The sequence below is a fragment of the Macaca nemestrina genome, chromosome 14 (genome assembly GCF_043159975.1).
Source record: "Macaca nemestrina isolate mMacNem1 chromosome 14, mMacNem.hap1, whole genome shotgun sequence".
NCBI classification, from domain to species: domain Eukaryota; kingdom Metazoa; phylum Chordata; class Mammalia; order Primates; family Cercopithecidae; genus Macaca; species Macaca nemestrina.
The window spans coordinates 48,679,362-48,694,205 of record NC_092138.1 but is presented as its reverse complement, the minus strand read 5'-3'; the positions used below and the strand labels follow the sequence as shown (position 1 = coordinate 48,694,205).

Below are 14,844 nucleotides of genomic sequence, written 5' to 3'. Positions count from 1 at the left end.
TGTCTGTGAAATACAAAAGCAGCAGGCCTTTAGCCAACATCTGCTATTTTAGTAGAACGAGAGGATAGGCATCCCATGGAGGTCACTTGAGAACAAAGGCTCTTAAGTTGGGGGTCTTTGGGTCCCTAGGGTTCCACTGGGGGTAGTGCTGGGGTGTTAATCCTTAACAGTATAAGCAAAAGTTTTGTGTTTATTGGCTTTTTTCTAGCAAGAGGTTCCCTCTAGCTTTCATCAAGTACTCAAAGGGATCCATGACCTCAAAGATTAAGAACCACTGAAAGAGCAGGATTTAAGGTAAAAGTAGCTCTCTTGGGTCAGACAGCTGTGCCCAAGGTTAGTTATTGCTCTTCTGGACTCTGAAGGGTCCAGTTTGACACTATTATTCACAAACACATGGAGGGTTGAGGTAAATGTAAAAAAAAAAAAAAAAAAAAAAAAAAAAAAAAACCCCTTAACACCAATAACCGGGACTTTTTTTTTTGAGACAGGGTCTCTTTCTGTTGCCCAGGTTGGAGTGCCGTGGCACAATCTCAGCTCGCTGCAGCCTTCAACTCCTAGGCTCAAGTGATCCTCCCACCTCAGCCTCCTGAGTGGCTAAAATTTATCTCTTTAAACATATTTTTAAAAAGAACTTTTTTTTCCTTTTTCTCAGATGGAGTCTCACTCTGTCGCCAGGCTGGAGTACAGTGGCACAATCTCGGCTTACTGCAACCTCTGCCTCTCAGGTACAAGTGATTATCCTGTCTCAGCCTCCCAAGTAGCTGGGACTACAGGCACATGCCATCATGCCTGGCTATTTTTTGTATTTTTAGTAGAGATAGGGTTTCACCATGTTGGTCAGGCTGGTCTTGAACTCTTGACCTCAGGTGATCTGCCTACCTCGGCCTCCAAAAGTGCTGGGATTACAGGAGTAAGCCACTGTGCCTGGCCAAAAAATAACTTTTTATTGTGAAGCACAGTGTGCATACAGAAAACTGATTAACAGCCAGGTGTGGTGGTTGATGCCTGTGTTCCCAGCTATGCAGAAGGCTGAGGCAAGAGTATTGCTTGAGCCCAGGAATTTGAGGCTATAGTGCACCATGATCATGCCTGTGAACAGTCACTACACTCCAGCCTGGACAAAATAGTGAGACCCCATCTCTAAAAAAAAAAAAAAAAGTGATTAAAACATGAAGTATATCTCAGGGAGTTCTATAAAGTGAGTATAATTGACCTTTAAACAACATGGGTTTGAAATGGGCAGGTCCACTTATACATTTTTTTTTTTTTTTCAACCAAAGGTCTTGGGATGCGAAACCCATGTATATGGAGGGCCAACTTATTGTATATGCAGGTTCTGTGAGATTGACTGCAGGACTTGAGTTTGTGTGGATTTTGGTATATACAGGTGCTCCTTACATCAATCACCTATGGATACCAAGGGACAACTGTATAAAAGCAAAGCTAGCTGCATGGATGTCCCTACACCCTTAGAAGGAAACTGTAGTTGGTTTGACGCTCTACTGTCAACCTTGACATTCATTATAGTTTTTGAACAAGCAGCCTGACATTTTCATGTTGCAATGGGCCCCACAACTTATGTAGCTAGTCCTGTATACATGTGAAGAAATAAAATGCTGTCAGCAACTCAGGAGCCTAGTTTGTGCCTACTCTTTACTCTCTTTCCCTTCTCCACATGTAACCACTGAGACTTAACTTTTAAAACAGTTTAGTTTATGACTGTTTTTGAAATTTACATAAATGAACCATATTTCATGTTTGTTTTATATCTGGTATTTTCTTACAATGTATTATGTACATAACTGAAGTTTGTTCATTTTCACTGATGTATAGCACTTTATTTTATGAACATACCATGATTGAATTTTCCATTCTACTTTTGATTAACACTTGGTTTCTTTTTTCTTTTTCTTTTTGTTTTGAGACAGAGTCTTGGAGTGCAGTGGTATGATCTCTGCTCACTGCAACCTCCACCTCCTGGGTTCATGCGATTCCTGACCCTCAGCCTCTCAAGTAGCTCGGACTACAGGCGCCCACCACCACACCTGGCTAACTTTTGTATTTTTCGCAGAGACAGGGTTTTGCCATGTTGGCCAGGCTGGTCTCGAATTCCTGACCTCAAGTGATCTGCCTGCTTCGGACTCCCAAAGTGTTGGGATTACAGGTATGAGCCACCATGCCTGGCCAATCCTTTTTATTTCTGTAATACTGGTAGTAATGTCTCCATTTTCATTTCTGATTTTAGGAATTTGAGTCTTCTCTCTTTTTCTTTGCCAATATAGCTAAATGTTTGTCTATTTTGGCCAACCTTTTTGAAGAATTTACTTTCGGTTTTGCTGAGTTTTCTTTACTATTCTCTAATCTTTATTATCCTCTTCTGCTAGCATTAGGTTTAGTTTGCTTGTTTTCTGTAAATTTTTAAGGTGTAAAGTTAAGTTGTTGATTTGAAGTCTTTCTTTTTTAATGTAAGCATTTACAGCCATAAATTTTTCTCTTAGCACTATTTTCTCTGTGCTCCATACATTTTGGTATGTTGTGGTTTTGTTTTCACTTGTCTAGTTTCCTTCCCTGTGGTTGGAAAAGGAACTCTGTATAAATTCATTCTTTTCAAATGTATTAAGAATTATTTTTTGGCATAACATACAGTCCTTTTTTGGATAATTTTTCATGTGCACTTGAGAAAAAACAAGTATTCTGCTATATTGGGTGGAGTCCTCTGTATGTCTGTTACTCCAATTAGTTTATAGTATTGTTCAGTTACTCTGTTTCTTTACTGATCTTTTGTTTAGTTGTCCTATCCATTGTTGAAAGTGGGTTTCTAAAGTTTCTATTATAGAACTAATTATTTCTCTCTTCAATTCTGTCAATATTTGATTAATATACTTTGGGGCTCTGATGTTTGGTGCATGCATGTTTATAATTGTTATATTTTCTTGGTATATTATCATTATGTTGTTTGATTTAGTATAGCTACCTCAGCTTTTGTTTTATATTTACATGGACTATCTTTTTCCATTCCTTCACTTTTAACCTTTTTTCTTTAGATCCCAAGCAAGTCTTTTGTAGACAGCATAGAGTTGAATCATGTCTTTTTTCTAACATCTACTAGGCCAATCTATGTCTTTGGGGGTTTAATTCCTTTAAAGTAATTACTGATAGGGAAGAACTTACTTTTGCCTTTTTATTATTTATTTTTATGTACATCTTATAGCTTTCCCTCATCATTCCCTCCACTTATGTTGTCTTTTGTGATTAGTTGCTTTTTCGTAGTGACAAATTTTGCTTCCTTTCTCATTCTCTTTTGGCTATACATATTTTCTTTGTTGTTACCATGGGGATTACATATAATATCCCAAAGTTATAACAATCTAATTTGATTTTTGATATCAATTTCATACAAAACTCTACATATGTACTGCTCTGTTTCCCATCCCCACTTTACATTATTGGTGTGAAAATTGTATCTATATGCTATATATTCACTAACAGATTTATAATTACTTTTTATGCATTTCTTTGAAATCTATAGAAAATAAGTGGAGCTATGAAACAAAATAATAATGGTTTTAATGCCTGCCCATCTATTTATCTTTATTGGAGAGTCTTTATATGTTCATGTGGCTTGGAGTTAACTATCTAGCATCTTTTTGTTATAACTCAAAGGACTCCATTTAACATCTCTTGTAATCAGGAATAGTGGTAACAAGCTCTCTGGAATGTCATAATTTCCCCCTTGTTTTTGAAGGAGAGTTTTGCCCAATAATTCTTGGTTGATAGTTTTTTCTTTCTGGATGTTATAATTTTTCTTTCTTTTTCTTTTTTAAATAAAGAAAAAGGGTTTATTTGGCTCATGGTCTTGCAGGTAGTATAAGAAGTATGGCGCCAGCAACTGCTTCTGGTGAGACCTCAGGAAGCTTACAATCATAGAGGAAGGCAAGAGGAGCTGGCTTGTCACAGGGTAAGAGAGGGGAGGGAGGCACCAGACTCTTTTGTTTTTGGCTGTCCGTATATTTTTACATTATCAAGTCTTTGATATTTCTTTTTTTTTTCCTTCAACTTTTAAGTTCTGGGGTACATGTGCAGGTTTGTGACATAGGTAAACGTGTGCCATGGTGGTCTGCTGCACAGACCATCCCATCACCTGGGTAGTAAGCCCAGCATCCTTCAGTTATTTGTCTTGATGCTCTGCCTTCCCCCATGTCTCCACCCATAATCTTTTTTCCCAGGTGTCTGCAGGTCTGTGGTCCTTGTGCAGATTTCACAATTAGTGGCTGCTACGTTGTCAAGATCAAAACCATGCCACATGGAGGAGGGGTGGGGCAAGGATGAATGAAAATACCAGGAAATTTCATATCATCTTAAAGATGGCTTTTTCTTTATCGGCTGTTTACTTGGTTGCTATAGAACTTGGGCGGTTTTCCAGAACACTTATAAGGTTAGTTCAGCCAGTTTCTAGTTGTTTTTTTGATGCTTCCATAAGAGAACATGGAGTTGGAGCTTCCTAATTTGCCATTTTGCTAATGTCTCTTGACTACACTGGGAATTCTTGAAGGAGTAATGTGTCCCTGGAAGCACTTATTTCCTCCATTCTCATTTGTAACTAAACCTATTGCTGGTTTGATTTCAGTGCCTACTTTTACACTGCCTACTTTTACACTGAAACTGCCATTCACAGAGTTACCAGTGACTGCCTATCAGTCAAGTTCGAATATGCACTGTATGTACAAAATAAGGCCAATGCTTATTTTGTATTTTGTTTATTCTGTTGGATGTATTTTTATACCATTGACTTCCTTCCTTCTTGATAAAGCTCCTCCACTGGTTTCTGTGAATTTTCCCACTCATTAGGTTAATCTTTTTTCCTCTTCTTCCCCCAGGTTAGTTAGTGTTGTTTTCCCCAGGGTTCTGTCCTGTGCCTTTTCTTAATCTGATCCTTTTCCTCTCTCTGGGTGATACCATCTATGATTCTTAGCCACCACTTGTATACTAATGACTTTCAAATTGATAGTGTTTAGCACAGTTCTCTTTTAAGCCCCAGACCTATATGTGCAACTACTTAATGAGCGTCTGTACTTAGATATCTCTTACTAAACATGTCCCAAACAATTCCATATAGCACTAATCCACCCTCTTTTTTCTATATTCCTATCTAGTTATTCAATTCAGACCCTCCAGTAGAATTTTGACTTCCTTCCTTTCTCTCATCCCTGATATCCAATGGCTCATGGAAGCCATGTGAATCACACTTATAAAGAGAAATGGATTTCTCTCTATTGGCACTGCTCAATACCTTCATTCTGACCACCAAAATTGCTCACCTAGATTAGGTTTCTCTTTCTGTAGTCCTCTCACTTGCCAATTTGATCACTATACTGCAGACAGCATACCTTTTTTTTTTAAAATAAAAAAAGAGGTTTTTGCTTTGTCACCCAGGCTGGAGTAGTGAAAGTGGTGTGATCACAGCTCATTGCAGCTTCAACCTCTCAAGTGATCCTTCTGCCTCAGCCTCCTGAGTAGCTGAGATTACCGGCATGAGCCATTGTGCCTGGCCAGACAGTAATCTTAAAAGTCTGATTGTGCCACTCCTTCTTAAAAATCTTTGTAGTTGCACTTACAATAAAATCCAAATTCTTTGTACAGCATACAAGACCCTTTTATGATCTTGCACCTGCTTTCCAGGCCACATTTCTATTTCTATTCTGTCACTTCATTCTCCTGCAAACATTGTGGGCTGCTTTTCCCTTCATTTCTTCACACATGCTTATAAATGGGACACATTCCCCTCCCAAGACAGGTGTCCCATAAATGTATGTTGGATTAAAAGAAGAAAGTTGAATTATTACATGAAGCCAGATTTTTGGAGCTAAGAAGGTGGTCTTAGTTTTACTTGGACTAAAATCGGCACGGTTTTCTTATACAAATGTTTTTCCTTCTGCCTGCCTTCATGAAGTCTAACACTATTCCAAAAGGAATTTTTTGTTAGAAACTATCATCACTTTCATTCTCACAGGAGTGGAGTGTGGATGTTTGAGAAGCATCTACAGTTTGAAGCACAATATCAGCAATATTACCAGCAGAGAGACATCAACAGGATTGTGAGATGAAGCATTTGTCTGCAATCTGTAATGCCTCAAGCCTTGCTACTCTTTCAAGTGAAGCCCTTGGTCTAAGAGCATTGATGTTACCAGAAGTTTTGAGAAGTTCAGCAACCCAAGTTCTACCTAAGACATACCATATTAGAATTTGCATCTTTAATAAGATTCCCAGGTGATTCACATTAAAGCTTGAAACATACTGTCCTGGAGGGTTGCAGAAAAGAGGAGGAGGGGGTGAATTTTTTTGAGGGGAAGGAATAGAGAAAAGGAGAAAGACATATGTATTTTTCTTTCTGTTAGGAAACAATCACTGGTGCACCATATGTCCCCCCTTGAGTGACCTTGATGACACAGTGCAGAAACATCTCTCATGTGTAGCCAGATCTGTTTGCTATTGTAATTTTATGAACTACCAATAAGCCTCAAGGGCCTGGAAGCAGAGCTGTCTTGAGAGGTATGTGAGCTATGAGAAGTGGGCTTTTCCAGGTAAGAGAGAGATGATATTCCCCCAGGCAAGGGGAGCTCATGCCTCTTTGATTATGAAGCATATACATTATGTCACTGGAAATAAGGAAGCGTTAGTAGAAGCTCCAGAAAGGAGTCTCCAGTTAGGCATGTTGATTGGCTAGCATTGAGCAGTAGCCTCAACTTACCTGGGACACAAATGGCTTATGAGTTGGAACGTGAACTCTATGGCCAAAAACATTTGATTTTCGTTAAAGATGGCCACAGAAAGTTGCAAGTGATTGTTTTCCAAAGGACACACCTAAGGGTGGGAGTGGAGGACATAAATGTAATAATGTATAGATGGCCAATTAGAAGATGTTTTGAATTGCTAACTGCCTAAAAACATTCAATCACATTGGTTCATAGAATTACACAAAGAATTAAAAGCCTGCTGCTCTGAGGGTGTCTCAGCTGGACAACCAACAGAAGCTATACCTGGCCAGTCAGAATGTGAAAGGAGGAGGTGGCAGTGATAACATTTCACTTCCTACTGTGGCAGCGTCCACTCCTTTAGATTTAGCTTTCAAATAACAACCTCTCTGGCTCCTCACCTGGCCCCAGCTGGAGAAGGCCCACTCCACACACAGCTGCTGGTTACAGGCCTGGGTGTCCACAGGCCGCTTGGCAACCTGGGTGCACATGTCATTGGACACAGGGGTGGAGATCCCAGAGGCTTTCAGCTTTTGACAGGTCACCCTGCGGGTCTGGACACCTCCCCCACAGCTCCGGGTACAAGCAGACCAGGAGGTCACCATCCACCTAGGGAGAGGAAGAAGTGTCAGGAGAGCCCTAAAGGGACAAGCCCTGGGGAAAAGAGATCCCCTCCCCACCCCACATCCCTGCTCTTGCCACTGATTTGGGGCCAGTACCCTTTTCACAGTATATACTTGGAAAGATAGGCTGAAAAATGACTCCTCCAAAAGATATCCATGTCAAATCCCTAGTGCCTGTGAATGTTACCTTATGTGGCAAGGTTCTTTGCAGATGTAATTATGGATTTAAGATAAGATTATCTTGGATTATCTGGCTGGGCCCTATATGCCTGCCATAACAAGTGTTCTTACAGAGAAAGGCAGAGGGAGATTACATACAGAGAAGAGGAGGAGATAATGTGACCATAAAGGCTGAAGGTGGAGTGATGTGGCCACAAGCCAAGGAACACCTGGGACCACCAGAAGCGGATTCTCTCCTAGAACCTTTGGAGGTGATATGACCCTCCGGATACCTTGATCGTGGACTTCTGGCCTTCAAAATTGTAAGAGAATCAATTTGTTGTTTTGTAACTGCAGTGTTGGTACTTCCTAAAGGAGATCCAAGGTTCTAGGGAAGTCAGATCCAAATTTGTGTCACCTCCTGACACAGAAAGTAATCTGGGCCTCACTGAAGTCAAAGTTTTGTCTGGTAGTGCTCAGTGTACTTCCTGCCGCACATTTTGGTCAATCCCTCAGAAACAGGTAAAGTTCCTCCCATCTCTTGGTGTTATAGTCTATAGGTCTTATACCTCTCAGAGGGCTGCATACGTGGTAGAGATAGTTGTTCTCTGAATGTTAGGTTCCAAAAGTGGGACTGTGACAAATGGACTTTTCTCACAAAGCCAGCCTGTAAACTGGGAACACTCTGAAATCCTTGGTCCATATACAAACATGCAGGGATTCTCATTGCATGTGTGTGCCCTGTAATAATTCTCAAAGAGACGGAGACAGCTTGGGGAAATTGCAAGACTTGTTGCTCATGTAATCTAGAACAAAAAAAAATCCCACTCTTTGGTTTTAGTGATTGAGAAAATTTATCTAACAAAATGGTTTAAGCAGCTACCTGGGTCACAGCAGGGTTACCCAGTTGTATCTTAAAGAGACAACCAGGGCAACACTTGTTCATGTGCAAAGAAAGATACTAAGTGTTCAAAACATCTGGCAGGCAAAGTGAACCTATGGCTACGTCCTAGCCAAGAGGCGCCACATGTGGCTTTCAGGAGAGGCATGTAGCAGGGAAGGGGAGCAAATTCCTCCTAAATCTGGATCTGTGACTTATTTAGTTTTGTGGCCACTTCCCTGCTCTTTTGCCTTGTAGAGGGATGACTGCATGCAGATTTCCAACGCACAGGAGCAGAGCCACTTAGGAAGCAGGCAAGAGGAGTTTAAAAACTCCTGGGGGCATTGAAATCCAAGAAAACACAGCCATTATTATTTCATTTGCAGAAGTAAATTAAGCTGATTGACTCTGACCATCACCAAATCAAGTCAAAAAGTTCCTGGCACGTCAGAGATCTCTTCTTCATTTTGCATAGCTTGGCAAGGGCAGTTTTCCAGCCTCTTATGTCCCTGGTGAATGTCAGGCCTGCATTTCAATCAACTTTTATTTCCAAATATACGTTTCAGCAATTTTTCAGGAGCTGGGGTGGGGAGTTTGAGAATGGAAAGGGCCGGGGTATGTTACAGTTCAGGAAGGGTATAAAAGGACATTAATCATTCCTGTGGAAACCTTCCCGTCAGCAAGTCAAACTGCTGATATTAATGAGCATGTTTCATATTTCATTGAGTCTCTCCTGGTTTCAGCTGCTCCTTATGACTCAGCTGGCAAAACAGAAAGCAGTTGCCTAAGTATTGTATGAAAGTCCTACAGATAGGTAGTAAAGGGGCATTTGAGGGTTGAGGGCAGAGCCAAGTCCCCCCAGGCTCTGAGCACCACACCAGTGCTAACTCCAAGCCCATCTATTATCCACTTAACTACTGCTGAGGACAGAGGATGGGGTGCACAGGGGGACTCATAGCCTCTTGAAGCATGAGGAAGATGGCAGAGGCTTGGGTGTCATGCTGGGCCACACAAGGAACCCAAATGCTGAGCGTGAGGCTACTATCGGAAACAAAGATTTATTTCAACTTTAGTGAGATGCAAGCCTTTGTAGAAAAGAGGAAGATAAGATTTCCTCAACTAAACTGGAGTACTGATTAGCACGGGTGTTTAAGGTTAGACTTGGAGGGCGGGTGGAGCCCAGTAATCATTGTTTCCTCAGCCCTTCAATTGAAAAGACATTGCTTTCTCCAAACAACTCAGAGTCAGTTGATTACTGTATGATGGGTGGGGGAGTCTATGGCTTGCTAGGGCCTGGGATGCTCTTGCTCCCTGAACAGACCCTGTCAGGCACTTGGGAAACCTGGTTGACCATTAGCGGGGTGAGGAATAAACAGAGCTGAGAGAGGTGGTGTAGTCTGAGGATATTTTCAGCAGGGTGGAGAGGCCTGACAAGCCTGTGCCTAGAGGGAAGAACAGCTCCTTGGCTGGCATCTCTCCCTGCACAGTGCTACTCAAGGGCTCGCCATCGACCTTGCTAAAAGTGAGGGCCCATCCTAGGGTGGGGAGGTCTGAGCCAGTGTCCGCCGCACTCACCGAGAAGGGCAGTCTCTCCGGTTGCACGCAATGGGCTGCACTGCAGGGCGAACCTTCCCTGCGCAGTGGGCAGGGTTGACCTCCGTGCTGTTCAGCAGGCACCTCAAGCGGGGCTGCTGAACCCCCCGGTTACCACAGGAGGCTGAGCAGGTTGCCAATCTGTCCACAGACCACCAGTAATCTGTCATGGGAGGAGGAGCAGAGTAGAAAAGAATATAGCTTAATTGCCCACACTCTGAATTCCTTCTGAGCAGGGCAGGGAGAGGGTGGAAGGGGTGGATTTGTGGCCTGAAGGAGAGGAGCTATTATAAATGAGGCCCCGCTCCTCGATGGGCACCATTCCCGAACTATTTGGGGAAGTCACGTGGTCTCTAGGCTAGGGGCCTCAGCCATGAAATGAGTACAGTGACCCTCACCTTACCCAGTTACTGTGGGGACAGGAAATAAAGTAGCTCAGTGCCTGACATACGAAGGGTACTTAATTAATGCCATAGGTCATCTTATTTTTAAAGATATTTGCTACAGTCCTTTTCTTTCCTCATTGGTTCACCAGAAAGTGATTTTGTTTTCTACAAAGATATATAAATATAGTAAATACTTAACCATCACAGTACAGATTCGAGCTGGACTTTGCAAATGTTACCCAAAAAAGCCTATACAGAGAGTGCTTATTTACATGAGACAATGATGTCAGTAAGAAAGCCAGTTGCTTTGGGGGTCTGGGACTCACTGATAGGAAAGCTGTTAAAAATAAATATGAGGTGGCAGATTTTGAGTGCTTATTTGCAAAGTTGTGTATTACAAGTCTTGCAAATAGGCCCTGGCTTCTGGTTTTCAGCAGATACTGGCTGGCTGGCGAGAAAATGGAACATTTGTTTTCCTGTCTGAAAAGCCAAATGGTGAAGGAAGATATTTAGGAAGAAAACTTATCTGCTTAGAAAGATTTCCCTTTCTCCACCTTTTTGTGCCATTTTGGCACACAACTCTGTCCCTTCCCATTGCATCCTTCATTTTGGAATATATCACACACAGGCCACAGGTTGAACTAGCCTGCGGAAAACTCCAAAGCCTCACACAGTTTCTATAAAAAGGCCTTTCCCCTCTTTCCCACTGATTTGGCCTCATTTACAACTCTTTCTTGGTGCAGTGAAGGCCAGGCCCCGCCCAAAGGCTTTCTGACATGCCTGTTTTCCTGGAAGGTTAATGCATGAGCCATGTGGGCTTCACAGTCTGTTCTTTGCCAGGGCCAAAGGAAAGGTGCCTGGAAAGCCCTCAGCTTATGACTAAAGCTGAAGACTCTTCAGGATGATCAGCAGGCACCAGGCCTGTCTCTCTAGGCAGGAGGCAGTAACCAAACAGGCTACTCTTCGTGTGTGTGAGATCTGTACTAGTTAAATCAGCATAAAGGAATCACATCTGACTTTGATATATAGTGGTGTTTCCATGGTCCTGAGCAACAGCAACATTATAAGCAGAAGGGCCTATTTCTGAAGGCAGCATTGGCTTTTCCAGGTTCTGCTGGGAGGGGCATGATGGCTGTTCTGAAGAGCCATGTTGACAGAAGTAGGGTCTCACTATATGGAAACATGGCGCAGCTTCGGTTTTCATGCCCTGGGTACCACTGAAGATCAGAAATCACTTTGTTTTACTAGATAGTTAGATTCCCAAACGGGCTTTCTTCTTCAAGAAATTAGTCCAGTTTGCAAAGCCTGCAGGGTTTCTTACCTTGGATCACTAAAGATGCCTTCTGCATGAGTACCCCTGCCTCATTCTGAGCAAGGCAGCTGAATTCTCCTTGAGACCCACCGCTAAGGTTTGCAACTTGAAGGATCTGTCCAGCTGCCAAGATGTGATGTGTCAGTCCTGTGGCAGTGACAATTGGCTGACCACCATGAAACCAGGTGATATTAGGGACAGGGTGACCTGTGATGGGGCAGCCTAGGAGGAGAGGAAAAGAAGAAAGCCTTAGTAAAGCCATAAGGAACACATTCCTGGTGCACTGGTTTACTGTCTTTGTGGCTTTAGAAACTGTACACACAATGTGGCCTTGTCCATGGCATTTTTATTATATTTGCCATTCCTGAGTGAACAGGAGATGTTTTTATTCTCTGAATTTCTAGGAGGGTGACTATAATTCATTCAATTAAGTAAAATTATTGGATAACAAAAGTACCTATTTCTGTTTATGTCCCTATACTAACTTTAAAATAATGATACAGTTAATCTTCATTCCTTGAACAGTGTTTTCAAGATAAGTAGTTCTTAGAGTGATTTTTTTTTTTCTGACAGATTCCTTCTTCAAATACAATATGTTGGGAAAAAAATACCATACTATATAGTAATAGTTAAGAAACAAACTTGAATTGGTAAAAGTATCATATTCCCTCATTTTACTTGTTATGTGATTTTTCCAGTCAAAATTGTTTTCATCAGAGACTAGGAACACAATTTTAAACCTGGATCTTTTTTTCTGCATAAGGCTTTGTCTTCTGAAGGCTTTTGCAAAGCCTGCGCTGGACATGTACAATATTATACATCTCTACAGAGCCATCAAACATATTTTGATATAATAAACTCAGATATCATCATGTTTACCTAGGACTTTGTAGTGTAGAATCAGTAAGATAAACAGGTTGCAGTTGTGAGAGAAATTCCTGGAAGGACAGGGTATTTGCTGTGTTCGCTCTTGTGCCCCAGCAACTTACAGAGAATTTATTTGGATATGTAAAACTCATTAAAGCCATCGAAAATTAAAGAATCTGAAGTTTTTTTTCCCCTCAGTTCACTTAGAAAAAATATCTGTTTGGTACCTACTGCTCTGGGGAGAGTTAAGATAAGATAATTAAGACTATCTTCCCTCTTCCAGGGAGATCCCAAGCTGGTATAAGATTTTTAGAAAACACACTCAGAACTGTAGATGCAAGGCAGGAAATGATGAGATATGAGGCACAAAGATGGTGCTATGGTCTGAGGGTTTGTGTACCCCCTAGATTCATATTGAATTCTAATCACCAAGGTGATGGTTTCAGAGGGTGGGGACTTTGGGATGTGATTCCATCACATGGGCTCTTTCCTCATGAATGAGATTAGTGTCCTCATAAAAGAGGCCCTGGAGAGCTGCCTTGGCCCTTCCACCATGTGGGACACATTGAGAAGCTGCCATCTATGAAGCAGACAGCAAGCCCTCACTTGATCTGCTGCTGCACTTATCTGGGACTTGCCAGACTCTAGAACTGTAAAAAACAATTTTCTTTTGTTTATAAGCCACTAGTTTTTAGGATATGTCTGTTACATCAGCCTGACTGGACTAAGACAGGTGGCTACCCTCTGTGGATGTGTGGGTGGGTGCCTATGCATCTACAGAGAGAAGGGATTTTCTAATGTTTCATTTCTTTTTTGACAGCGTCTTGCTCTGTCACCCAAGCTGGAGTGTGGTGGTGCAATCTCAGCTCACAGCAACCTCCGCCTCCCAAGTAGCTAGGATTACAGGTGTGCACCACCATGCCCAGATAATTTCTCTCTCTCTCACACACACACATATTTTTAAGTAGAGACGAGGTTTCACCATGTTGGCCAGGCTGATCTTGAACTCCTGGCCTCAAGTGATCTGCTCGCCTCAGCCTCCCAAAGTGCAAGGATTACAGATGTGAGCCACCACATCTGGTCTAATATTTCTTGTTTGTGAATCCAGGGATAGAACTGTTAAAATTTACACAAGATGGGGAATCCCTAGAAATCATCTAGTTCACCACCAGAGGAAGAAACTGAGGCCTAGAGAGGTTAGGAGACCTTCCTGAGACTGTGCAGCAGGCCTTCTACCTGACTCCTGGACTGCGTTCTTTCCCCCATACTTGCTACTTGTTCAGCTGGGCACCTTGCCACCTCCTTTGTTTCTTTGCTCACTTACTTTTTTCCCCTTCATTTTTGTTTTTCCTGAGGTAGTGAGGTAGTAGTGAGAGGGTAGGAGCAGACTATTTGGAAGGGAGGGTTCTAAAAAGATACACCTAAAAATGGACCCCTGGAAGCTCAGTATGGGATGTAGTATTATATGATCCAATTCTTCACTCCTTCATGTATCCGCTGACTCTACCATGCAACTTGACAGTGCCCTCCCATGAGAGAGCGGTTATACTTCCCCCTTCTGGCTTTGGCCATGTGAGTTAGACAGATGTTTTTCTTTTCTGATTGTTCATTGTTATTGTAACAAGTCCACTCACAACAGCATCAAAAAGAAGAAAATACTTAGGAATAAACTTAAGCAAGGAGGCTACTATGGTTCGGATGCTGGTCTCCTCCAAAACTCATGTTGAAATTTAATTTCCATTGTAACAGTATTAAGAGGTGATCAGGCCATGAGGGCTCTCTCCTCATGGGTTGGATTAATGCCATTATAAAAGGGTGAGTTCAGCCCTTATTTGTTTCTTTGCTCTTCCACCTTTTGCCATGTGAAAACAAAGCTTTCCTCCCTTTTGGAGGATGCAAAGGAAGACTGTGAGCCAATAAATTTCTGTTCATTATAAATTACCTAGTCTCAGGCATTCTGTTGTAGCAGCACAAAATGGACTGAGAGACAAAAATCTTGAACACTGAAAGCTACAAAATATGGCTGAAAGAAATTAAAGAAGATATAAATTCATGGAAGGACATCTCATGTTTATGGATTAAGAGACTTAATACTGTTAGGATGTCAATACTACCCATAGTAATCTACCAATTCAATGCAATCCCTACCAAAATCCCAATGGTATATTTTGCAAATAGAGAATCTCATGCTAAAGTTTATATGGAATATCAAAACACCCAGAATAACCAAAGAAGAACATAGAGGATTCATAGTTCCTGATTTCAAAACTTA

General features: G+C 41.7%; 1 protein-coding gene and 1 long non-coding RNA gene across 5 annotated transcripts in view; one reads left to right on the top strand and one right to left on the bottom strand.

Annotated features, from left to right (window-relative positions):
* LOC105489066 (ADAMTS like 1) overlaps positions 1–14,844 on the bottom strand; it is a 950,014-nt gene that overhangs the window by 5,753 nt on the left and 929,417 nt on the right. For all 4 annotated transcript variants that reach the window (XM_011753701.3, XM_011753699.3, XM_011753700.3 and 1 more), the window contains 3 exons: positions 11,715–11,927; positions 9,990–10,170; positions 7,154–7,361 (listed from right to left, as the gene is read on the bottom strand). In XM_011753701.3, coding sequence (XP_011752003.2) covers positions 7,154–7,361; positions 9,990–10,170; positions 11,715–11,927 — 602 coding nt within the window. The remainder of the gene's footprint in view (positions 1–7,153; positions 7,362–9,989; positions 10,171–11,714; positions 11,928–14,844) is intronic.
* Positions 3,772–9,827, top strand: LOC105489070 (uncharacterized). Its single transcript, XR_011612621.1, has 4 exons — positions 3,772–3,958; positions 6,011–6,267; positions 6,396–6,549; positions 7,669–9,827. It is a non-coding gene; the product is annotated as an uncharacterized lncRNA (long non-coding RNA).